General features: G+C 55.9%; 2 protein-coding genes across 12 annotated transcripts; both read left to right on the plus strand.

Annotated features, from left to right (window-relative positions):
• Positions 1 to 110: 110 nt before the first annotated feature.
• Positions 111 to 11646, plus strand: USP19 (ubiquitin specific peptidase 19). Of its 11 annotated transcripts, none has more exons than XM_074344908.1 (27): positions 168 to 300; positions 1865 to 2127; positions 2386 to 2424; positions 2594 to 2722; positions 2809 to 2942; positions 3016 to 3318; positions 3434 to 3593; positions 3780 to 3936; positions 4037 to 4108; positions 4224 to 4339; positions 4442 to 4662; positions 4747 to 4942; positions 5018 to 5151; positions 5260 to 5418; positions 5496 to 5606; positions 6095 to 6205; positions 6286 to 6387; positions 7092 to 7232; positions 7327 to 7445; positions 7670 to 7807; positions 7906 to 8219; positions 8325 to 8435; positions 8524 to 8740; positions 8823 to 8975; positions 9077 to 9237; positions 9317 to 9495; positions 11159 to 11646. In XM_074344908.1, the coding sequence occupies exons 2-27, from the start codon at positions 2001 to 2003 to the stop codon at positions 11273 to 11275; spliced, it is 3921 nt and encodes a 1306-aa protein (XP_074201009.1). In that variant the 5' UTR covers positions 168 to 300; positions 1865 to 2000; the 3' UTR covers positions 11276 to 11646. The 11 variants fall into 11 exon arrangements, with proteins under 11 accessions (XP_074201006.1, XP_074201005.1, XP_074201010.1 ...); XM_074344912.1 differs by having other exon boundaries at positions 4448 to 4662; XM_074344906.1 differs by lacking the exon at positions 11159 to 11646 and adding an exon at positions 10507 to 11012.
• Positions 11647 to 14767: 3121 nt separating this feature from the next.
• Positions 14768 to 21613, plus strand: QARS1 (glutaminyl-tRNA synthetase 1). The gene is made up of 24 exons (XM_074344915.1): positions 14768 to 14926; positions 15072 to 15219; positions 15591 to 15700; positions 15868 to 15943; positions 16167 to 16231; positions 16769 to 16822; positions 16965 to 17025; positions 17371 to 17442; positions 17570 to 17655; positions 17828 to 17914; positions 18467 to 18566; positions 18681 to 18759; positions 18841 to 18949; positions 19048 to 19178; positions 19286 to 19378; positions 19477 to 19614; positions 19702 to 19789; positions 19879 to 20022; positions 20123 to 20227; positions 20417 to 20509; positions 20625 to 20752; positions 20842 to 20908; positions 20983 to 21108; positions 21475 to 21613. Exons 1-24 carry the CDS (start codon positions 14810 to 14812, stop codon positions 21523 to 21525), a joined length of 2328 nt encoding a protein of 775 aa, XP_074201016.1. The 5' UTR covers positions 14768 to 14809; the 3' UTR covers positions 21526 to 21613.
• The last annotated feature ends 916 nt before the right edge of the window (positions 21614 to 22529 follow it).

Below are 22529 nucleotides of genomic sequence, written 5' to 3' on the forward strand. Positions count from 1 at the left end.
TCAGCCTGGGCCCCAGGCAACGCCGAGGCACCGGAGCCCCGCCTCCTCCGTTCGGCCCGCCCCGGAGCTGCCCGTCGCCGCGTGCCCGCTCCCGCAGGAAGTGCGTCACGGGCTCTGCGTTCAGCCTCCCGCGGCCACTAGAAGTCGAAACAAAACAAGCAGCTGAGGCGGTGGCGGCGGTGCCGGGACGGGGGAGGGGCGCGCCGGAACCGGAACCGACTTGACGCCGGAACCGGAACCGAGAGCGGGTTGCCAGGGCCCGAAGAGGGCTGGCGGCTGCGGCGGCGGCGGCCTCGCTCGGTGAGTTGGGCGGGCCGCTGCTCGCCTGTCTCGCCAGAGCCGGGAGGCCGCGACGCGGGCCCGGGGTGGCCTGTTCAAGGTCACGGGCCGTGCCAGCCTCCATCCCTCGAGCCCTGCGGCGTGCCGGGCCCACTGATGCAGGCGGGGCCGTTGCGCTACTCCCGTGGCCGTCCTCCCGCTTCGGAGAGTGCTGGCGGCGAGCGAGGGCGGCTTCCTGGAGGAGGTGGTGGCGGGCCCAGGGTTCGGAGGCTGGAGCTGGGGCGCAGCCCGGCTGGGGCGCTGGTCAGTCGTCAGTAACCCCGCGCCGCCGTATTAGGCCGGCTTGGGTCTCTAGGCAGCCCCTTTCCCTCCTCGATGTCCCAGGAGGTTAGGGGAGGGACGCGACCTTCGACTGGGGCTTGGGTGCAAAGAGGCGGAGGATGTCCACTCCTCATTCTCTTAACCTGTCGTCATTGAAGATCCAGCCCACTAGTCCCACATCTGACCCAAAGAAGGATATCTACACCCACCTTTCCCCCCGCCCACACACTCACGTACCCAAACCCTGGGGAACACAGACTAGTAACTATCTGTCCTGCTACTGTCTCAAGCCAGGCTTGAGGCTGCCAGGGGTCGTGATCCATGATTCATCCCCGCCTTTATCTCAGTTTTGATAACTTTATTTTGGATGGAGAAACAGCCCAGAATCCACTGGTGGGTCTGTGGGAAACTTGGCAGAAAGCCTCTTCCCTGGCTCAGCGCTGATGAGTAAGTGGACCTGGGAAGGAAGGAGATAATGTCTGTTTCAGTCTCTAACTGGATGCCCGCCCTGCCTTGGCTCTGGGGCAGGGTTGCTGCTGAAAGGGTAATGTGACATCTGAACACCGTTTTCACCCTAGCTTTTGCAGGCCCCTCTCTGCATGGTACAGCAGCTGGAGAGAGGAATCTCTCCAGATGCAGAAAAAGAAGAAGAAGAAGAAGAAGAAAAAAAAAACCCTATGCAGTGGAAAGAAGCAGGTTCAGAGGAGGGTGGGAACTGGCAGGTGGCAGATGGGGTACCTTAACTTCAGGACCTTTCCTGGGCAGTGGTAGCACCTGGGCTGGGCCTGTTTTCAGCCACAGAGCCTGGTCCTCCTGCTGCTTGGTTGTCTGGCTTCTCCTTTTCTGCCTTCGTCTTCTACCTCCTACGTCTCGGCTGGTGACTAAGCAGCCAGTGAGAGTGAAGGAAAAGTGAGCACCCTGCTCAGAGTGCCAGCCCTGTGGGCTGGAGCCATGGCTCTTCTCCAGACTGATGATGGAGCCTGGTCCCAGGTCATGGCTGCCTTGACCTGGCACCTCCTCAGTGAGGCTACTCTTTTTGTGGGTCTGTATGGCAAGCATCTAGGAGTCTCAGCCAGAATTGGTTGCTGCTACTTGCATTGTTTATTCCACCTTCTGAATAGTCTAAGAGTACTCAGGGGTATACCAGGTGATGGTGGGATATTGCTCTGTAGGGTTAGAAGTGTCCCAGGTTGTCGAGCCCTGGCTGTAACCAAGGAGCAAATTGTTGGTCCTTTGTAGTAATCACTGGTCACCTTCTCGTTAGGCTGTCAGTTCCTTGCTGGAGAATTTGGCCACAAAGAGTTGCCAAGATAGCTGGGCCAGGAAGAAAGCGCCGTAGCCCTGACCCAGACGCCGTTGCCGAACCCGGGGCACTCTGGCTGTCGACCAAGCGGCTCAAGATGTCTGGTGGGGCCAGCGCCACAGGCCCAAGGAGAGGACCCCCAGGACTGGAGGAGGCCACCAGTAAGAAGAAGCAGAAGGATCGAGCAAACCAGGAGAGCAAGGATGGAGATCCTAGGAGAGGTGGTAGTGGCATTCCCAGAGTGCTTGTGGCCTTCTCCTCCTTTCCTGTTGAGTATACAGAGTGGGGGTTGGGAGATGACTTTTTTTTGCTGTTCCTTCCATCCTGGTCTGATGCTGAGAGGACCTGTGCAGCCTAGGTAGAGCCTCAGCTTTGAGGTCGGGGTACTTGGCTGAAAACCTAAAGGTGGTGCTTGGTGGAGTGGCAGGGTCTTGGAGACTGCCTGCCCATCATCGTTTCCCTGTTCTTTCCTTTGTTGTCAGGTTCAGCATCTTCTCCTCGGGAGGAACAAACCAAAGAAGGTGAGTAATGAATAGGCCTTTTGGATGCTGGACTGCTAGAGGAGAGGATGGGGCACTGGGGATAAAGCCCTTATCTAGAACAGCCCATTAGGGCTGGGTGTCTGCTACCTGCTTATCCCCATCAGAATATCACAGAGACCCTCACAGTCTCTTTGGCACTCCTCTACAGAATTGTTACTCGATTGGAGGCAGAGTGCTGATGAGGTAATTGTCAAGCTGCGTGTGGGAGCTGGTCCCCTGCGACTGGAGGAGGTAGATGCTGCTTTCACAGACACGGACTGTGTAGTGCGGCTTCCAGGTATGTCCATCTGCTCCAAGCTTAGCAGTATATTTGATTCCTTTGATATCCCCTACCCTTGCTCACTGCTCCCACTCTGTCACCAGGTGGTCGGCAATGGGGTGGTGTTTTCTATGCTGAGATAGAAAGTTCCTGCACTAAAGTGCAGGCTCGCAAAGGCGGCCTCTTGCAACTGTCACTGCCCAAGAAGGTGCCTCTGCTCACGTGGCCCTCTCTCCTGGTAAGTTCCAGAGCAGGGTAGGGTAGGGATACCCTGTGTAGATGACAGGGCCTAACTGCTGTATCTTTGGCAGAAGAAACCTCTAGGGACCCAGGAGTTGGTGCCAGGGCTGCGGTGCCAGGAGAATGGGCAGGAGCCATCTCCCATTTCCCTGGAGCCAGGCCCTGAGCCCCGCCGGGTTAAGCAGGAGGCTCGGAACCAGAAGCGGGCCCAGGGCCGAGGTGAGGTAGGCGCAGGGGCTGGCCCTGGGGCCCAGGCAGGACCCAGTGCCAAGAGGGCTGTGCATCTCCGCAGAGGGCCAGAGGGGGAAGGATCCAGAGATGGCCCTGGGCCCCGGGGCGATGCCCCACCCTTCCTCGCTGAGCCAGCCACCCAGGTGAGAATGGGGTGCCTGCTTGGGAGTTGGGAGGTGAGGAAGAAGGGTGTGAACTGCAGTGGGGGCCTCCTGCCAGACTCAGTGCTGATCCTGCCCACAATCTTGCCATGAATAGGCTGAGGCTGAGGAACAGCTCCGTGTACCACCACTGAACCCCCAGACCTGCCTCCTGGGCTCAGAGGAGAACCTAGCGCTTTTAACAGGAGAGAAGGCAGTGTCCCCCAGGAATGACCCAGTGTCCCCAGCCATGGCCCGGAGCAGAGACCCTGAGAAAGGTGACCATTCCAAAGAGGAGATAGCAGTGGCAGCAGATGCTGCAACCTTGGTGGATGGTAAAGGTGGGGCAGGGACTGGGCAGACAGAGCTCTAGGTTGGATTGCAAGGTTGGTGGCGGGTGGGGAGTAGAACAGCAACAGGCTGGAACTTGTACTGGGTGGTGCTGAGCTGTGGTCTCGATGTAGAGCCTGAGTCCATGGTGAACCTGGCATTTGTCAAGAATGACTCGTATGAGAAGGGGCCGGACTCAGTGGTGGTGCACGTGTACGTGAAGGAAATCCGCAGGGACACCTCTCGAGTGCTTTTCCGCGAGCAGGACTTCACGCTTATCTTCCAGACCAGGTGGGTGGGTAGGCAGACACACGGGGCAGACAGTGTGTTTCCAGCAGGACAGTGTATCTTACACTCTTCCTCCTGCCCTGCCCCTGCTCTGCCTCTACAGGGACGGAAACTTCCTAAGACTGCACCCAGGCTGTGGGCCCCACACCATCTTCCGCTGGCAGGTGAAGCTCAGGTGGGTGGTGCCCGGCCCCACCACTGTTCCTGTCCCACCCTGGGTTCTATCTCCCTGGCCCGTCCAGCTAGATAACCCCTCCACCTAAGTTCCTGAGTTCAGCCTTTTCCTGCAGGAACCTGATTGAGCCAGAGCAGTGCGCCTTCTGCTTCACAGCCTCTCGCATCGACATTTGCCTCCGTAAGCGGCAGAGTCAGCGCTGGGGGGGCCTGGAGGCCCCTGCTGCACGAGGTCTGCACACGAGCTCCCTTCATTGCCCAGTCTTCAAGACCAGGACCCCCATCCCTTGCCGCATGCTGCTAACCACCAGCCCCCTTGTTCCCCCTTTTTAAGGTGCAGTGGGTGGTGCAAAGGTTGCAGTGCCGACAGGTCCAACCCCTCTGGATTCAACCCCACCGGGAGGTGCCCCCCACCCCCTGACAGGCCAGGAAGAAGCCCGAGCAGTGGAGAAGGAGAAACCCAAGGCTCGATCTGAGGACACAGGCCTGGATGGTGTGGCAGCCCGCACCCCCGTGGAGCATGTAGCCCCAAAGCCAGAGCCACACCTGGCTTCGGTAAGAATCCTGTGGTAGGGAGGGCCAAGGATGAAGGCTAGAGAGCCTCAGGGCTGCTCTCTCACGCCCCTCTTGCTCTCACAGCCCAAGCCTACGTGTATGGTGCCTCCAATGCCTCACAGCCCGGTGAGTGGAGACAGTGTGGAGGAAGAGGAGGAGGAAGAGAAGAAGGTGTGTCTGCCGGGCTTCACTGGCCTCGTCAATCTAGGCAACACCTGCTTCATGAACAGCGTCATTCAGTCTCTGTCCAACACTCGGGAGCTGCGGGATTTCTTCCACGGTGAGAGCAGGGCCTGGAGCCCTGGGGATGGGATACCTTCCCTTGCTCATACATCTACTTGGTTGCTGTCCCTAGACCGCTCCTTTGAAGCTGAGATCAACTACAACAACCCACTGGGGACTGGTGGGCGTTTGGCCATTGGCTTTGCTGTGCTGCTCCGGGCACTGTGGAAGGGAACCCACCATGCCTTCCAGCCCTCCAAATTGAAGGTGAACTGTGGCTATTCCTACCCTTATCTGGAGAGGGCGGGAAGGGCCAGGCAGCTGGGGGCATGGAGGTGCTGGGGTTCCATGCTCACACCTTGCTCTTGCATCCAGGCCATTGTGGCGAGCAAGGCAAGCCAGTTCACAGGCTATGCACAGCATGATGCCCAGGAGTTCATGGCTTTCCTGCTGGATGGGCTGCATGAGGACCTGAACCGCATTCAGAATAAGCCCTACACGGAGACCGTGGACTCAGACGGGCGGCCTGATGAGGTCAGGGTTTGGGGTGGAGGAGGGCATGCACATCCCAGTCTCCGGGTCTCCTTAGTCCTCAACACTCTACTCTTCAGGTGGTAGCTGAGGAAGCCTGGCAGCGGCACAAGATGAGGAATGACTCTTTCATCGTGGACCTATTTCAGGGCCAGTACAAGTCGAAGCTGGTGTGCCCTGTGTGTGCTAAGGTGTGATGGGCTCCCCTTGGAAGGCCCCCTTGCTTGGCCTAGCTAGCCTGGTCAGATCGGGGTCAGAGGCATGTGCACTTTTAGGTGCTGCAGGGCAAGATTTGGTCAAAAAAGCTAAGGGGAAGGCCTTAGGCCCTATGTGGGCTGCAGAGGTGAGGCTGGGTAGGCTTCCTGACCGAGTTATAAGTGATGTTTGGGTGACGAAAGGTGGAGTATGGGGTATGAGCAAGATTGGAAAAGCACAGGGGGTGCAAGTCAGCGGCAAATTGATAAAGTGGCTCTGCTGGGCAGGGCCTCAAGTGACGGAAACAGGGATTGTTGTCTTCTAATGGCTCTCCTGGTCCATCTAGTGTTCTCAAGTCTGAGTGTTTGCTGGTTGGCCTTGAGGACCTGAGAGCCATCCAAAGGCCTGGATTGGGCTCTCAGGGCATGAGCATCCTGCCCCCCATTCCTGGTGTGGCCACCCAGTGCCACCGGTGTATTTGCAGGTCTCCATCACTTTTGACCCATTCCTGTACCTGCCAGTCCCCTTGCCACAGAAGCAAAAGGTTCTCCCTGTCTTCTATTTTGCCCGGGAGCCCCACAGCAAGCCCATCAAGGTGAGAAGAAAGCCTGTACTTCTGGGCTATCCCAGAGACCCTGGCCCCTTCCACCATGGACTCTACTCTTGTCACCACAGTTTCTGGTGAGCATCAGCAAGGAGAACTCCAGTGCAAGTGAAGTGTTGGACTCCCTTTCGCAGAGTGTCCACGTGAAGCCTGAGAACCTGCGTCTGGCTGAGGTCTGTCTGTTCTTCCTTTGTGGACACGTGAATGTGTTTACAGCATGCAGTTTCGTGTGTATGGTCATTAGTCTCTGTACACGTATGCACAAATGTGCGTGACCCCACAGAGACAGGTGCTGTGCTATCAGTTGAGGCATGGCTGAAACGAGGCATTTGGGCTTTGCAACTAAGTTGCCCACAGTTCCCAGCTGTCATGAGGGTTTACTCTCCACCTTTTGGTGGTACTTCTGACTGCTCTTTCCTCATCAAAGGAGCTTGAGCTGCAGGACTATTTCTACCAGCTATGGTTCTCCCTTCATTCTACTTGTCCCTCTTATTTTCCCAGGTCTGTGTGCTGGTTTTCCCCAAAGGTTCCTAGCCTGTAGCCTGGCAGTGTCCTTTTTCTCAAGGGAATAGAGGTGGGGCAGAGTCTTCTGGAATGTGGCCCCTCCATAGTCTCAGCCAGCCCACTGGTTGACACAGGGTAGAGGCCCTCGGTGTGAAGAGTTGCTGTGGTTGATAGCTGTTCCAGGCCTGGTCTTTCAGGCTCCTTGTTCCATTGGGCACTGAGGCTGGTGCCAACAGAGGCATATTCTTCTTCTGGGTTGCATTCTCCACCCTGCACCCATAGACCCAAGGTCAAGGCCAAGTTTTCTTGTGCTTTGGGGCAGGGCTAGAGAAAGGGCTTGTCCTCACATAGGATCTATGTGTTCTGTCCCCAGGTGATTAAGAATCGCTTCCACCGTGTGTTCTTGCCCTCCCACTCACTGGACACTGTGTCCCCTTCTGACACGCTCCTCTGCTTTGAGCTGCTATCTCCAGAGTTGGCTAAGGAGCGGGTGGTGGTGCTAGAGGTGCAGCAGGTGAGTGGGGGCTGACCTGATGGCACGGGGCCCTGGTGGGAGGGGGAGCATTCCCACCTGGCCTGGCCTTGCTGAGCCAGACCACCCACCCTAGCGTCCCCAGGTGCCCAGCGTCCCCATCTCCAAGTGTGCAGCCTGCCAGCGGAAGCAGCAGTCAGAGGATGAGAAGCTGAAGCGCTGTACCCGGTGCTACCGCGTGGGCTACTGTAACCAGTGAGGATCCCCGTGGCCTCCCCCATCCCTCCTCACCACCTTTCACTTGGCCACCCTACCTCTTCTTCGCATAAAGACCCATATGTTTTAAGCCCTCCACCCGCCACCCCACTGGACACAACCTTTGGGAGGCAGGGCTGGCATACCCAGTTTCCAGGGCCAGACGTTAGCCCTAGCATAGAGCTTGGGCTAAAGCCCCGTTCTTGCCTCCCTCTTTCCTTTAGACTCTGCCAGAAAACCCACTGGCCTGACCACAAGGGCCTCTGCCGCCCTGAGAACATTGGCTACCCTTTTTTGGTCAGTGTACCTGCCTCACGCCTCACTTATGCCCGTCTTGCTCAGTTGCTAGAGGGCTATGCCCGGTAAGTGCCCAGTGGTTGTGTTAAGGTGGGGTAGCTGCAGGGGCACAGGTGCCAGACAGACTGGTTTGGATTATTTTTGCTCTGCTGCTTGTCTCCAGGTACTCTGTGAGTGTGTTCCAGCCACCCTTCCAGCCTGGCCGCATGGCCTTGGAGTCCCAGGGCCCTGGTTGCACCACGCTGCTCTCTACTAGCTCATTGGAGGCTGGGGACAGTGAGAGAGACCCTATTCAGCCACCTGAGCTCCAGTTGGTGACCCCCGTGGCTGAAGGGGACACAGGGGTTCCCCGGGCATGGACATCTCCTGATCGGGGCCCTGTGCCCAGCACCAGTGGCGTTTCTTCTGAAGTGCTGGCCAGTGGGCCCATTGAAGTTGGCTCCTTGCCTGCTGGTGAGAGGATGTCCCGGCCTGAAGGTAAAAGTCTGGGGAAAGACTCTGGAGCTGGGGTAGGGGAGGTTGGGGGAAGCTTGTTTAGGCCGTGGTAGACAGGGAAGCTCTGATTATCATGTTCTCTCACAGCTGCTGTGCCTGGGTACCAACACCCAAGTGAAGCCATGAATGCCCACACACCCCAGTTCTTTATCTATAAAATTGACGCAACTAACCGAGAGCAGCGGCTAGAAGACAAAGGTGTCTGAGGCTGTGGGAGGGAGCCCTAGGGTGGGTTGGGCTAGCTACTCTTCACAGATGCATGACTCCCTTCCCTGCCTGTTTCCAGGAGATACCCCACTAGAGTTGGGTGATGACTGCAGCCTGGCTCTGGTCTGGCGGAACAATGAGCGCCTGCAGGAGTTCGTGTTGGTAGCCTCCAAGGAGCTGGAATGTGCAGAGGATCCAGGCTCTGCCGGTGAGGCTGCCCGCGCTGGCCACTTCACTCTGGACCAGTGCCTGAACCTCTTCACGCGGCCTGAGGTGCTGGCACCTGAGGAGGCTTGGTGAGGACAGGGCAGCAGGCAAGTGGTGGGGCAGGGTGGAGTGGAGGTCTGCTGATCTTGACCCCACCTCTGTCCTCATCAGGTACTGCCCACAGTGCAAACAACACCGCGAGGCCTCCAAGCAGCTGCTGCTGTGGCGCCTGCCCAATGTGCTCATCGTGCAGCTCAAGCGCTTCTCCTTCCGTAGTTTCATCTGGCGTGACAAGATCAATGACTTGGTGGAGTTCCCTGTTCGGTGAGCGTCGGGCCCTTGTGACTGTAGTCGGGGCGTGGGGGTCAAGGTCGGCATCCTGGGCACCTGTTGACCGTCTTACCTCTCTCTGGCTGGCCCTGCAGGAACCTGGACCTGAGCAAGTTCTGCATCGGTCAGAAAGAGGAGCAGCTGCCCAGCTACGACCTGTATGCTGTCATCAACCACTATGGAGGCATGATCGGTGGCCACTATACCGCCTGTGCACGCCTGCCCAATGACCGCAGCAGCCAGCGCAGCGACGTGGGTGAGGGCGCACAGCCAGCAGGATAGGTGGTAGGGGTGGTGGTGCAGCTTATGTTCACACTCTTCCCACCTCGCTACAGGCTGGCGCTTGTTTGATGACAGCACGGTGACAACGGTAGACGAGAGCCAGGTCGTGACGCGTTATGCCTATGTACTCTTCTACCGCCGGCGGAACTCTCCTGTGGAGAGGCCCCCCCGGGCAGGTCACTCTGAGCACCACCCAGACCTAGGCCCTGCAGCTGAGTCTGCTGCCAGCCAGGTGAGGCATGGGGGAGGCTTCGCAGGCCAGTGGGGCTCAACTCACAGATGGGTGGGGGCGGGGCACAACTTCCTCTCTTCCAGCCATAGACCCCCAGAACCTTGGGATTTGTGAGAGCTGCAGACAGGGTTCCCTTATAGCAGAGCCTTAGCCTGAGGGGTCCCCAGACTGTAGGGACACTTACAGAGGTCATGCACACCAACATGCTGCCATCGATGTGCCCATAGGCACCCACTTGGGATGGGCCAAGGAGCTGCTCCGAACTTCACTGGGTACAGTGCCGTGAACAGACTGTACCTGACACCCTCCCAACTTTCCCTCTGCACATCCCCCCACATGCTAGCCCACAGACCCTCACTTGTGATCGTCCCTGTTCTGATGTGCACTCTGGACAGGGCCTATCCAGCAGGCCATAGCCTAGTGTGGCTGTCACCCACTCTGAGGTGAGCGTCTGTCCCCACTGAGCCTTCAGGATCTTCTTCATACTGACGTGGGGTGCCATAGGCCTGGTTGGTGGGCAAAGCCGCATCTCTGTTCCGGACTGGTCTCCTTGCTGCCCTCTCTTCTCTTGATCTCTCTATGCTCAGACTCAGAGAAATTGCTGAAGACAGTGGTCAGGATCTGGACATAGGTGGGAGGGTGGCACCTGGGCTTGGCAGCTCTATTCTCCATGAGCCAGTCCCTTCTGTGGGAAGCCTGGACTAAAAAACTGACCAGTTAACCCCCTCACTCCTCCCCCCCCACCAGAAGTTGCATGTCGATTGGGGAGCTTGTTGAGGTCAAAATGCTGTCAAGATTCACCTTCTGTGGTGCTCTGTCTAGACAACCCTGCAAATGGCGCACTTGGCTCCTGCCTGCCTACCTCTCTGCTGCTTGACCTAGGATGTGTAAGGGTTTAGCACCTGTCACCTTGGGTGGGACTGTTGTGGCCAGGGGTCTTGGGGACACTGGGTCCCCCTAACTCTCCCACCCCCCATCCTGGGTGCTGATGGCCGTTTCCACACACCGTAGGCTTCCCGGATTTGGCAGGAGCTGGAGGCCGAGGAGGAGCCAGTACCCGAGGGGCCTGTGCCCCTGGGTCCCTGGGGGCCCCAAGACTGGGTGGGCCCCCCGCCACGTGGCCCTACCACATCAGACGAGGGCTGCCTCCGGTACTTTGTTCTGGGCACCATGGCAGCTTTGGTGGCCCTCGTGCTCAACGTGTTCTATCCTCTGGTATCCCAGAGTCCTTGGAGATGAGCTCGCCTGCAGGCAGCTGCTGTGAGCTGGCCCACCTGCCTACCCGCCAGGCTATGCCTGCCTCTGGTGGGGACCAACTCTGGGCTTGGGCCTCAGTGTGTGCATCTTAGGGGAGAGGGTGGGACTGTGGCTCCTGCAGGGGCAGAGGATCCTAGGGTGGATATCCATCCAGCTGTCTGTCCGTTCGTCCTGCTGCTCCGACCTTTGGCCTGGGGCTTAGCCCTGCCCAAACAGCTTCCTGTATTTAAAGTGTTAATAAAGCGAGACTGTTCAGGCCCGATCTCGTCTCTCTGTCTCAACGCCGCTGCTGTCTGCACCTGCCTTGGGGCCCTCCCCTGGGTGCCGGGGCTCCAAGCCAGCACCCCCGGGATGCCAGGCGGCATACTGGGCAGCCCCCAACCCCTGTCCTCATATTCTGTTGCAGGGACTAGGCCCTGGCCAGGCCCCCGAGGTGGCCCCCACGCGGACAGCCCCTGAACGCTTCGCCCCCCCTGTGGACCGCCCAGCCCCCACCTACAGCAACATGGAGGAGGTCGATTAGCAGGTCCCTGGCTGGTGGGAGGACTGGGCTTGGAGGATCCCCCACAGAGGGCCAGCTCTTTGCCGCTTCACTTTCTCTAACCCAGAGGACACTGGCTTCATCAATGGGAAGTTGTGGGGTATGATTTGAGGGTGGAAACCTCACAGGTTGGTACCTCTTTGTCAGCCTGACCTCCCAACCAGTGGGCCTTGGCTTCTCTAGCCACCCCCAGTGCTGCGTGATTTGATTCTCAGTTGTATCTTCAATTCTTTCTGACTCGCATTATAAACATTTTAATTTTATTCTAAAAATTGTAATTTTTTTTTTTTTGCATTTGGGAAGTGATTGCTGCTGTTTAAATATATTTTAAAAATAAATGACAAATAAGCAGACTTAGTCACTGTGATGCCCTAGGTGCTGTGGCAACCTCCCCTCCCCATCATTCATTGTGTTGTGTGTGTGTGTGTTTAAGACCCTGAAAGTGCTCATGCCTGAGGAGAGATGATAAGGTACCAGCTTAGGCCCTTTGGGTCATGAAGCCCCAATGCCATCAGCTCTTTGGGGCCTGCCTGCTGCCCTTTGATCCCACTGATTCTGAGTCCCAAATGGAGGCAGCTGTGGTTGGCATCACTGTCAATACCTCACACCCAAGGGGTGGAGTATACTCCATTAAATTCAAGAAGCTGACAGCATGGGGTTGAAGTTGCAGGCACTGGAGCAGCCTGGGGTTGATAGCCAGATGGGAAGGACTTGTTGGGGAACAGGAGGTACTGGGAGAGGGGGACTCTCTCCTTTTCTATTCTCAGGTCTTTTCTGTAGTTTGAGCACAATCTGGATCACTCAGGAGAACAGAGCAGGAAAAAAAATGCTGTGGGGAAAGAGGCCCCATTCTAAAAGGACAGGCAGAGAGGACCAGAGCTAATCTTGGCTGACTTCCTGTGGGAGGGAGGTACGGGTCTTGCCAGGCCATTTCTTCCCTTGAGTCCCTGAGACTTTGGCTTTTGGCAGCTGCCCCAGGCTGTTTACCCACAGTGGGTCTGCAGGCTTGTCCCAGCCTCAGGGCCTTTGTGACCTTGTACATAAAGCAAAGGCAAATCTTGTGAGAAGCCTAAAGAGACTGCTATAATGCTGCTCCCTCCTCTTTCTAACTGCTTGGGGTTAGGAGTGGGTGTCTCCAGCTGGAGGGAGATGGGGAGCAAAGGTACTCATGAAGCAGGTGTTCAGGTAAGCCAGAAAGAGTGTAAGGCAACCCTAAAGGTCCATCCTTGCCCCCAAGCCTGTGGGATCAGACTTACAAGAAGCTCAGCATGTGGGTCCTGCTAGCACCCCTCAGTCTCAGCTTGCATTAGGGGTGGTGGTGAGCAAAAGGACCTCGTGGAGAAAGCTAGGCCTGTGACCAATGTTGGCTTTTTTCTATTGGGACAACAGCACAAGGGCCATGTAGGGTTGTTGGCCATGAAGAGGGGCCAGGAGAGCTGAGTGTGAGGCCCTGCAGTCAAGGGAGAATTACCAAGCTGGGTGTTGGTGCTGGCATACTGCTGAAGGGCCTGCTAGACATGGGCTGCAACAGGATTGTGCTTGGCTTTCAATGTGTGTAGCCCCAAATATCTGGCCACTGGTGGTCTGCATGTGTTGGATGCACTGACCAAGGGGCTCTCTCCACCTCTGACCATGGCCCTGCTGCTTCTGAGCCTGCCACATTACCCTTCTGTGGCATTTGCACAGGGCTGCTGTGGCCATCAGTACTGTGGTCACTACTGCTTCTTTGCTGTCAGTCTGTGCCACCGGGACCTGTCCGTGGGCCTGGCTGCTGGACCCTGCCTCTTAACACGCCACAGCTGGGCCTTCTTGGTTGCTGCCTGGCTTTTCTTGTTGATTTTTTTTTTCTTGATTTTCCTTAAAGTAGCGCCAGAGGCTTACACAAGCAAGCCTGTCCCCCAGGGCCTGGACCCATACAACTTCACGGTTCTGCTCTGTGCAAGTCATAGGGCTCCAGAGGACTGGCTGGCCTGCCACTGCTAATTGTGGCATTCTTGGTCGCACTGGTGGAGCTACCACCCCATCCTGTGACATGGAACCACAAGGTCAGCACCATGAAGGAACCAGTGAAGAGGTTACAGATAGACCCTGACCCCACTGAGGGGATCATCACCAGACCTGCAGGACTCAGTGTTGGTGGTGATGGTGCTGTAATGAATCCTGCAGTGGCATCAGGCACTCTGTTCATCATAGGCACCCTTGTGGTGAGCTAGGTACTTGCAGCTGTGGACTCAGCACAAGGCTGGTGTGCCTATGGCTCTGCTTCTCGTGCCTGTGTATAGCACCACTGCACTGCATCTCCTGCTTAATGCCTGCTCCTGGTCTTGGCTGGGCTGGGCATCAGGCTGGAGCTAAGGGGCTATGTGGAGCCAATACACAGGACTGGACCTGGATACTGATGTAATGTGTGGACCTGGCCTGTGGTCATGTGGTGCTCAGACATGGACTTGGTCATTAGTGAGATATGGCCACAAAGCAGGACACAGAATAGAGATATAGACTGCAATCAGGATTCTGCCCAGTGCTTGAAGGTCCAGGAATATTAGGGACACCAAGTTCTCTAAGACCCTGAGTTTCCATCCCAGATTTGGGGATCTCCTCACCATCCCACCATCAGCAGCTCCAGTTCCATAAAGAAAACAGCTTGTATGTCCAGCTTTACCCTGACCTTCCAGTAGGTCCTGGAAGTCCAGTGAGAGACTGTGGGGAGACTCCCAAGCACAATAGCCATCATCATGACTATTCTACCTCCTCTGTTCAACCCTTTCCCAATTGCAATAAAATATCCTGTCAAAAACCTGCATATGGATTTCAAGGTCTAATCTGCTTGTGGTTTTTCTGACATTTGAATACTTTGTTAAGGGGAATAAGTATGCCAGGAGATTTTAAACCAAATCACAGAACTTATGAAAGGTCCCTCCTGGCCCCAACCCTCCCCTCTCTTGGCCAGGTGTGTGTTCAGGTGGGTATACGAAAAATGTTGGTCTGCTGGGGTCCATCAATGGGCCATTAAGCATATTCTCTCCGCTGGAGTCTTGAGTGGATTTCCCGGGCTTCAGTTTGCTCATCTGTTTCTAAGACAGCTACAAAGCTGTGACGTCAGAAACGCGATGTGGACTCACGTTTGTTCCCAAGAACAGAATTGGGTTGGTCCCAAGGTTTCCAGGGCTTAAGAAGAAAAGTCTAAAAGCAAAGGGTCATGCCAGCGTCTGCCTCCTGCCTCGGTGCTGAACACCTTCCCTCCAGGACCGCGGCAAATCTCCCCTTAAAGCCCCGTCGCCCACTACTCCTTCATGGGACCGGGAGTACGAAGACGGAAGTGAGGCGCCCGGAAAACCCGGCTGTGATGCCTTCTGCCCTTTAAATGGCGCTGACAACTCTGGAGAGTCCCGCCCCTCCCCCAAGGAAGGACACCATTGGCTCTCCCAGACTGTTTCGCTCTCCTATTGGTCAGTGGGCTAATACTCGCATACAGATTGGCCCCAAAGTTTTCTTTCGGTTTCCGGTGTCCCAGCAATGGCGACTGTGGACTCCCTGTCGCTCTTCACCGGCCTCGGCCTGAGCGAGCACAAGGCCCGCGAGACGCTCAAGAACACGGCTCTGAGCGCGCAGCTGCGCGAGGCGGCGACCCAGGTACGAACCTAAGCCCCTGGCCGGGGCTGCCGACTGTGCCCCAGCGCAGCGCCCGGCCGGGTCCGGATCCCGACCAACCCACCTTGTCTTGCTCATGCCTCTCTTACCGGGTTTGGGGCTTATCTCCTAACCCCTCTGACCCCAGGCGCAGCAGACTCTGGGCTCCACCATCGACAAGGCTACTGGGACCCTGCTCTATGGCTTGGCCTCCCGACTCCGAGATCCCCGGCGTCTCTCTTTTCTCGTGAGCTACATAGCCAATAGGAAGATCCACACCGAGACCCAGCTGAGCGGTGAGACCCCTGCCTGTCCTGTCCCTTCCACCTCCAACTCTTCTCCCAGCCAAGATCCCTATCTACCCATTCTGACAAGTGCCCCAAAGTCTCTGGCTTACTAGTTCTATAATCTCCTCTAAACCCAGGCCCTGGCTCTGAGGGATGGAGGGCTACCTCTGGTGTGACTGACTAGGGAACTGTGTAGGTCTGAGGGAGAGTTTCCTTCAGAACACATGCTTCTTTCCTGTGGCCTCAGGGCTTCTCTAGAGGGGTGCAAGGCTTAATTTACCAGGAGGCCAAACTCTTAATTGGGGTTTCATGGGATTAGGGCCTTGTCTTCCTACTCTTTGGAACTGTGATGCACAGACTCCTTGGCTCTTTTTTCTCAGCTGCTCTTGAGTATGTGCGAAGTCATCCCCTGGACCCTATCAACACCACGGACTTTGAGCAGAAATGCGGCGTGGGCGTCATGGTGACCCCAGAGCAGATTGAGGAGGCTGTGAGTCTTTCCCCAGGCATTGGCTGCCTCCTTAGTAGTGACCCTGGAAAGTGTGGCTCAGTTTCTCCAACCAGGAAGACCCAGAGTGAGGGTGTGGGTGTGGGTATGGGTCCCTAGAGTATTGCTGAAGGACACTTTCCTGAACCACATGGTTTGGCTTTCTGTAGGTGGAGGCTGCCATAAATCGCCACCGATCCAAGCTCCTGGTAGAGCGTTACCATTTCAACATGGGGCTGCTGATGGGTGAGCTGGGCCTGGGGCAGAGGACTATATTGTTCTCTCTGGTTATGCCTTTTTTTCTAGGCATGAGTGAGAGGAAGGTGGGGGGAGAAGTAGGAACACCTTAAAAGTGGTCTAGCTGGGCCTAGGCTCTGGTTCCTGAGGTCAGCCAGATCCTTTTCTCGGGAAAGAGGGTGGGAAGTGTCTTCTTTTGCCTTTTTGCAGCTCCTTATGTTCATGTTTCTAGGAGAGGCTCGGGCTGCACTGAAGTGGGCAGATGGCAAAATGATCAAGCACGAAGTAGACATGCAGGTGGGTTCGTCCTTGAGCTGAAGCAGGTAAAGACCCTGCCGTAGAGAGGGCCTAGAGTCCACAGAGGAATAAATAGGGGTGGGAGGGGAAGAGACCCTATTCTTATTCTGATGGTGGATAGTAGAGCCTGGGGCGGTGGGGAAGCACCTGGGTGGGCAATGAAAGTCTTGGACCTCTGGGTTGTGCCTAATTTGGGGTGAGTTGCTTTATTCTGAATCTGTTTCCTCATCATAAATAGAGGGGAACATGGCCTTCATCTCAGGATGCTGGCAGAGACTCACAAGAGGGTGATGGCTTATTTTGATGCTGGGCCCGCAGTTGCTCTCTAAATGGATGTTTTTGTTACCTGTGTCCAGTATGGACCCTCAGGAGGGAAAGAGCATTTGAGGCTAGCAGAACCATGTGAGGAGCAGAGGTGGGATGGGCTATGTAGGTTTTTTTAAGGTGGTGCTGGTAGATAGGCCAGGAAGCCCTTAGGTGGATGGGATGGGTCAAGCTTTGACTTCTGGTCCAGTCCTGACTCTGATCTCTACCCAGGTCCTCCACCTTCTGGGTCCCAAGACGGAGACTGATCTAGAGAAGAAGCCCAAGGTGGGACTGAGCATCGTCCTGGGTCCCTAGGGATGACGTGGGGTAGGGTGAGACTTCAGGCTAGGAGAGGGAGTATCTGACCCTAGTGATCCCAATACCCTGCCCAGGGGAAGCCCTGACCCAATTTCTGGACTTCCCTCAGGTAGCAAAGGTTCGGCCAGAAGAAACAGCCGGGAGGTCAGCGAAGGATGTGGTGGAGAATGGTGAGAGGCTTGAGGCTCCAGTCACATTCAGTTCCCTGATTTCTGGGCTTTCCACCTGATGAGTCTTTACAGCTAGTCTCCTCAGGCCATTGGCTTACTCAGCACCCTGCCTTCTGCTGCAGGACTGGAATTCCTGGTGTTTCCTTTGTTCCCCTTACCCAGAAACTAGCCAGAGGAGGCCTGAGAAGTCTGGTTCTGTATCTCTTGTCTCTGGGGTTGGGGGAAGAGGGGACTGTTTGGTTCTATTTTGGTTGCAGGATATGGGTAGTACTGGCAGGCACCTCCCTGAGCTAGATGTGGTAGCTTTATCCAGAGAATAAGTTTTCCTTGATCTCTTCTCTGCAGGTGAGGCTGTTGGCCAGACCTTGTCTCTGATGGAGCAGCTCCGGGGCGAGGCACTTAAGTTCCACAAGCCTGGTGAGCTGGCAGGTTGAAACTGTGGAGGGAGGGCTAGGTCTGAATAGCAGCTCTTATAGCCAGGCCCCTGGGGTAGGGAGCCCTCGGCTGCAGCCTGGTGTCATCAGGCTTATTCTGGTCTTGACAGGAGAGAACTATAAGACCCCAGGCTATGTGACCACTCCACATACCATGGATCTGCTGAAGCAGCACCTGGAGATCACTGGAGGACAGGTGTGTGGGAGTATTGCCAGGCAAGCTAGTGCAATCATCACTTGCCTGGGGGTTTGGGCTGCCTCCGTACTACCCCACCTTACCTATCACCGTGGCCTCCCTGGGAAGGGGCATCCTTTAATGTAGTCTGAGCTCTGACTTAATTCTTCTGCTTCCATTTCCCTTATCTCAGGTACGTACCCGGTTCCCACCAGAACCCAATGGAATCCTGCACATTGGACATGCCAAAGCCATCAATTTCAACTTCGGCTATGCCAAGGTGAGTGTGTCTGGGGATCTGGTAAACAGGGTGACCACTTGTTGCTCCTATTACTGGGTACCAGAGAGGTGTTCCTACCTTTCCTGATGCTCTATAATGTGACCCAGAGCAGACAGAGGCCATGGAGGGGATACCTAGAAATGTGTGACAGATACCTAGGAATCTACCCCATTGGGCTTATTGGGAGAAAGCTCTGGGTGAGGCAGTGAATTCAAATTTAGGGAAATTCCCAGTGCAACCTCTTGGACTTAGGAAGAAGCTATGCTGGGTTCCACATTAGTATGAGATGCCTTGTTTAGGGCATTTAGATACAGGAAGAGGGGAACAGAGAGTATATCTGTGGTAGAGCGCATGCTTGGTGGGCATGAGGTCCTGGGTTCAATCTCCAGTGCCTCCATTAAGGGGGAAGAAAGGATACAGGAAGATGAGTGAAACTCTTTAAGACATTTTTAATTGTGACGTGGAGAGTTCTGAGAATAGCCCAGTTTGATGAGCTGGACTGTCTGTAGATGCTGATGATGTGGGAGTTCATGGATACTGCAACTCTCCTAGGCCAACAATGGGGTCTGTTTCCTGCGCTTTGATGATACCAACCCTGAGAAGGAGGAAGCAAAGTTCTTCACTGCCATCTGTGACATGGTGGCCTGGCTGGGTATGGATTGGGCAAGGCCTGGGCAGAACTGGTGATCAGTGGGCCTCTCCCTGGGCTATGGTCTGCCCTCAGGTGTCTGGCTGGCTACTAATACTATGTCTCATTCTGCCCCAGGTTATACGCCTTACAAGGTGACATATGCCTCTGACTATTTTGACCAGCTATATGCCTGGGCTGTGGAGCTTATCCACAGGTGAGGCCAGGGTCATGATGTGGTGCCAGACAGGCTGACCAGGACATAGCCATGCTGGGCACTCACACCCCTTTCCCACAGGGGCCAGGCCTATGTGTGCCACCAGCGAGGAGAGGAGCTCAAAGGCCACAATCCACTGCCCTCACCCTGGAGGGACCGTCCCACAGAGGAATCACTGCTGCTCTTTGAGGTGGGGTTCTGGGGGCACCACTGGGTCTGGGCTGGCCAGGATGCTGAGGATAAGATGCCCTTGTGCTGAGTGGCAGCCTGAGCCCTTGCTCCACTCAGGCAATGCGCAAGGGCAAGTTTGCGGAGGGAGAGGCCACACTGCGGATGAAGCTGATAATGGAGGATGGCAAGATGGACCCTGTGGCCTATCGAGTCAAGTATACACCGCACCACCGCACAGGGGACACCTGGTGGGTATGAGCTTGGGGTGGAGTTGTGGAGTTGTTGAGTGGGGCGGTGGACCGTGGGTAGGGCAGAGTGGGGCTGGATGGTGGGGCCCACTGCCTGTGCCCTGCAGGTGCATCTACCCCACCTATGACTACACACACTGCCTCTGTGACTCCATCGAGCACATCACCCACTCACTCTGCACCAAGGAATTCCAGGCCCGGTGAGGGAGCTGGCCCATGGGGTGGGTAGGGCCAGTGGGATTCCAGCAGCCCTTCCTGGTCGGCAGTGGCCAGTCCTGACTCTACCCTCTTACCCCAGACGCTCTTCCTACTTCTGGCTGTGCAATGCACTGGACGTTTATTGTCCTGTGCAGTGGGAATATGGCCGCCTCAATCTACACTATGCTGTTGTCTCTAAGAGGAAGATTCTCCAGCTTGTGGCAGCTGGCGCTGTGCGGTAGGTGTGGCTGTTTGGCTCACTGAAGGCTGCTGATACTTGTAGCATGTGCTGTCAAAGGCCTTTTCACCACCTCCTTGCCCACAGGGATTGGGACGACCCACGGCTCTTCACGCTTACAGCCCTGCGACGGCGTGGCTTCCCACCTGAGGCCATCAACAACTTCTGTGCTCGGGTATGGCCCAGTGGGCTGAGTGGGCAGGTTGGGGCTGAGCACAGCAGTATGTGGTTATGGCTGTGACTGAGGCTGACCTTACCTGCTAGGTGGGGGTGACAGTGGCACAGACCACAATGGAGCCACATCTGCTAGAAGCCTGTGTGCGTGATGTGCTGAATGACACAGCCCCGAGGGCCATGGCTGTACTGGAGTCATTACAGGTGGTCATCACCAACTTTCCTGCTGCCAAGGTAGGTTTGTGTCAGTGTGTGTGTCAGGTATGTGCCTCTGGATCTGGCTGTGGGAATCCCAGTGCCTAGTTATGACTCAGATACCTATCTCCTTCTATAGTCCTTGGACATCCAGGTGCCCAACTTCCCAGCTGATGAGACCAAGGGCTTCCATCAGGTCCCCTTTGGACCCATTGTCTTCATCGAAAGGACTGACTTCAAGGAGGTGAATGGGGGGAAGGGGTGGAGGTTCCTGTTTGCTCCTGAGCCCAGTCCTGAGGTCCTGTCATCTGTCATTCCATCTACTTCCTGCTTCAGACAAACCAACCCCTGCCAGACACATGGGTGGGGAGAAGCCTCTTGAACCTGTCTGACCCTTGCAGCCTCTTGTGTCCACCCCATTTCCTACCTCTAGGAGCCAGAGCCAGGCTATAAGCGCCTGGCATGGGGCCAGCCTGTGGGCCTGCGGCATACAGGCTACATCATCGAGCTGCAGCATGTTGTCAAGGTGAGAGCCAGCTGCAGCCTTCCTACTGCAGTGCCTGCTGGGGTGAAAGTCTCGGTGCAGCCTGTAGCCTTGGTAGTGGTCTCCAAGTCTGATTGCAGTTCCCCTTGACTTCCAGGGCCCCAGTGGCTGTGTGGAAAGCCTCGAAGTGACATGCAGACGGGCAGATGCTGGAGAAAAGCCCAAGGCATTTATTCACTGGGTATCACAGCCTCTGAAGTGTGAGATTCGCCTCTATGAGCGACTGTGAGTGAACAGAGCTGGGGTAGGGGCAAGTTCAAGATGGGCATTGCTGTGGCCGCCCAGTTGGAGTCTCACCTTCATTCTGGCTACAGATTTCAGCACAAGAACCCCGAAGATCCTGCTGAGGTGCCTGGTGGATTCTTAAGTGACTTGAACCCGGTAGGCTCATGGGGTGTGGGGTGAGGGTGGTGGGCCTCTCTGTCTGGATGGCTACCTGAGTTCCTTGTCTGTAGGCATCGCTACAAGTGGTGGAGGCAGCATTAGTGGACTGTTCTGTGGCTCTGGCAAAGCCCTTCGATAAGTTCCAGTTTGAGCGGCTTGGCTACTTTTCTGTGGATCCAGACAGCTACCAGGGACAGGTGCTTGAATTTACCTTTCTGTAATAATAGTGGCTACCATTCACTGTGCAAGCGCTTTCTTATTTAATCCTCACCACTTGATATGGGGTTCATGTTCTGTTTATGAGGAAACAGGCTCAGAAGTTAAGTTCACACACAAAATTTTGTATGGACCTGCTTTTCTCACTCAAGATAGGGGCAGGCATGGGGATTGTTAGAATCCTTTTAAAATGGAGGCCCAGAGCCATCCAGTCCTTGAGTCCTTTATAATAATAAAGTTATTAGGAATTGAAGTTTCTTGACCCTTGGCTCCTCTCGGATGAGGTGAGGGTTGGAGTGTTGTCCTGGTTCTGGCCTGGTGGTCATTCTTACACCTCTTCCCTCCAGCTTGTATTCAACCGGACCGTGACACTGAAGGAGGACCCAGGAAAGGTGTGAATTAGAAGCCCCATGGACCTACCTCATCCTCTGGAGGCTTGGGGTACCCAGACTCCATGTCAATAAAGAACAGTTTAATCCCCCTGGAGTCTGTGTTACCTCTCTGCCCTCCTAGCGCCTGATGGCCTAGAGCCATGCTGGGGTTGGGGGAAGGTGCAGTGCACACAGGGCTGACAGCTTTGAAACCACTGGTGCACTCCTTGGTGCTCAAGGGCAGGGGCCTGGGCCTGACTGGATATCTTCCACACCTGGTCTGAGGGAATGGCAGGTCCTGGGCTGCTGCTCCACTGTTAGGAGCCCTGTGTCAGAGGGACCTGGAAGGCTTGTGTCTGCCTGCATGCCTGGCTCCAAGTTCCATCATTCAGCTAGTAATTGAGTGCCTACTATGGGCCAGGAACAGTGAGATGAGGAAGACTTGTGCAGTGGCCTTCCAAGTCCACCATCTAGTTGGGGAAGCAGAGGGTGACCAGGCACTGTGCAGGAGAGGTCTCCCTGGGGCCTGTGTGAGGCTGGAGGAGCTTCCTGACCCTGCCTGGGCCTCAGAAAACTAATCTCAGGAAATACCTCCTGAGCAGAAACCCAAAGGACTAGGAGTCCACCAGAGCAAGGGGAACAAGTGCAAAGGTCCAGAGGCCTTTTTAAGAAAGATCCTATGGTAGACTGGTTGCCCTCTGGGGCAGTGTGGGCTACTGGTGAGGCCCATGTGCGCCTGCAGCTTTAACACTTTCCACATTTTCCCTGTATACAAACACCAGGCTACTGGAGGCCCGCTTTAAGGTGGACTGGACTGCAGAAGGCTGAATTAGGATGACAGCAGATGGAGGGTGAGGGGTGGGTCCCACATGCTAGGGACTCCTGGAGTAGAGTGAGCAGGGGCTTCCAAGGTAGGGTGCAGCTGGAGGCGCTGGGATTAGGTCAGGGGTTTTGGGGGGCCACCTTAAGTAAGAGGCCGGGCTCCGCGGCGCGACCCAAGGAGGCCCGGGAAGACAGCAGCAGGGTCCACA

The sequence above is a fragment of the Camelus bactrianus genome, chromosome 17, assembly GCF_048773025.1.
Source record: "Camelus bactrianus isolate YW-2024 breed Bactrian camel chromosome 17, ASM4877302v1, whole genome shotgun sequence".
Lineage (NCBI taxonomy): Eukaryota > Metazoa > Chordata > Mammalia > Artiodactyla > Camelidae > Camelus > Camelus bactrianus.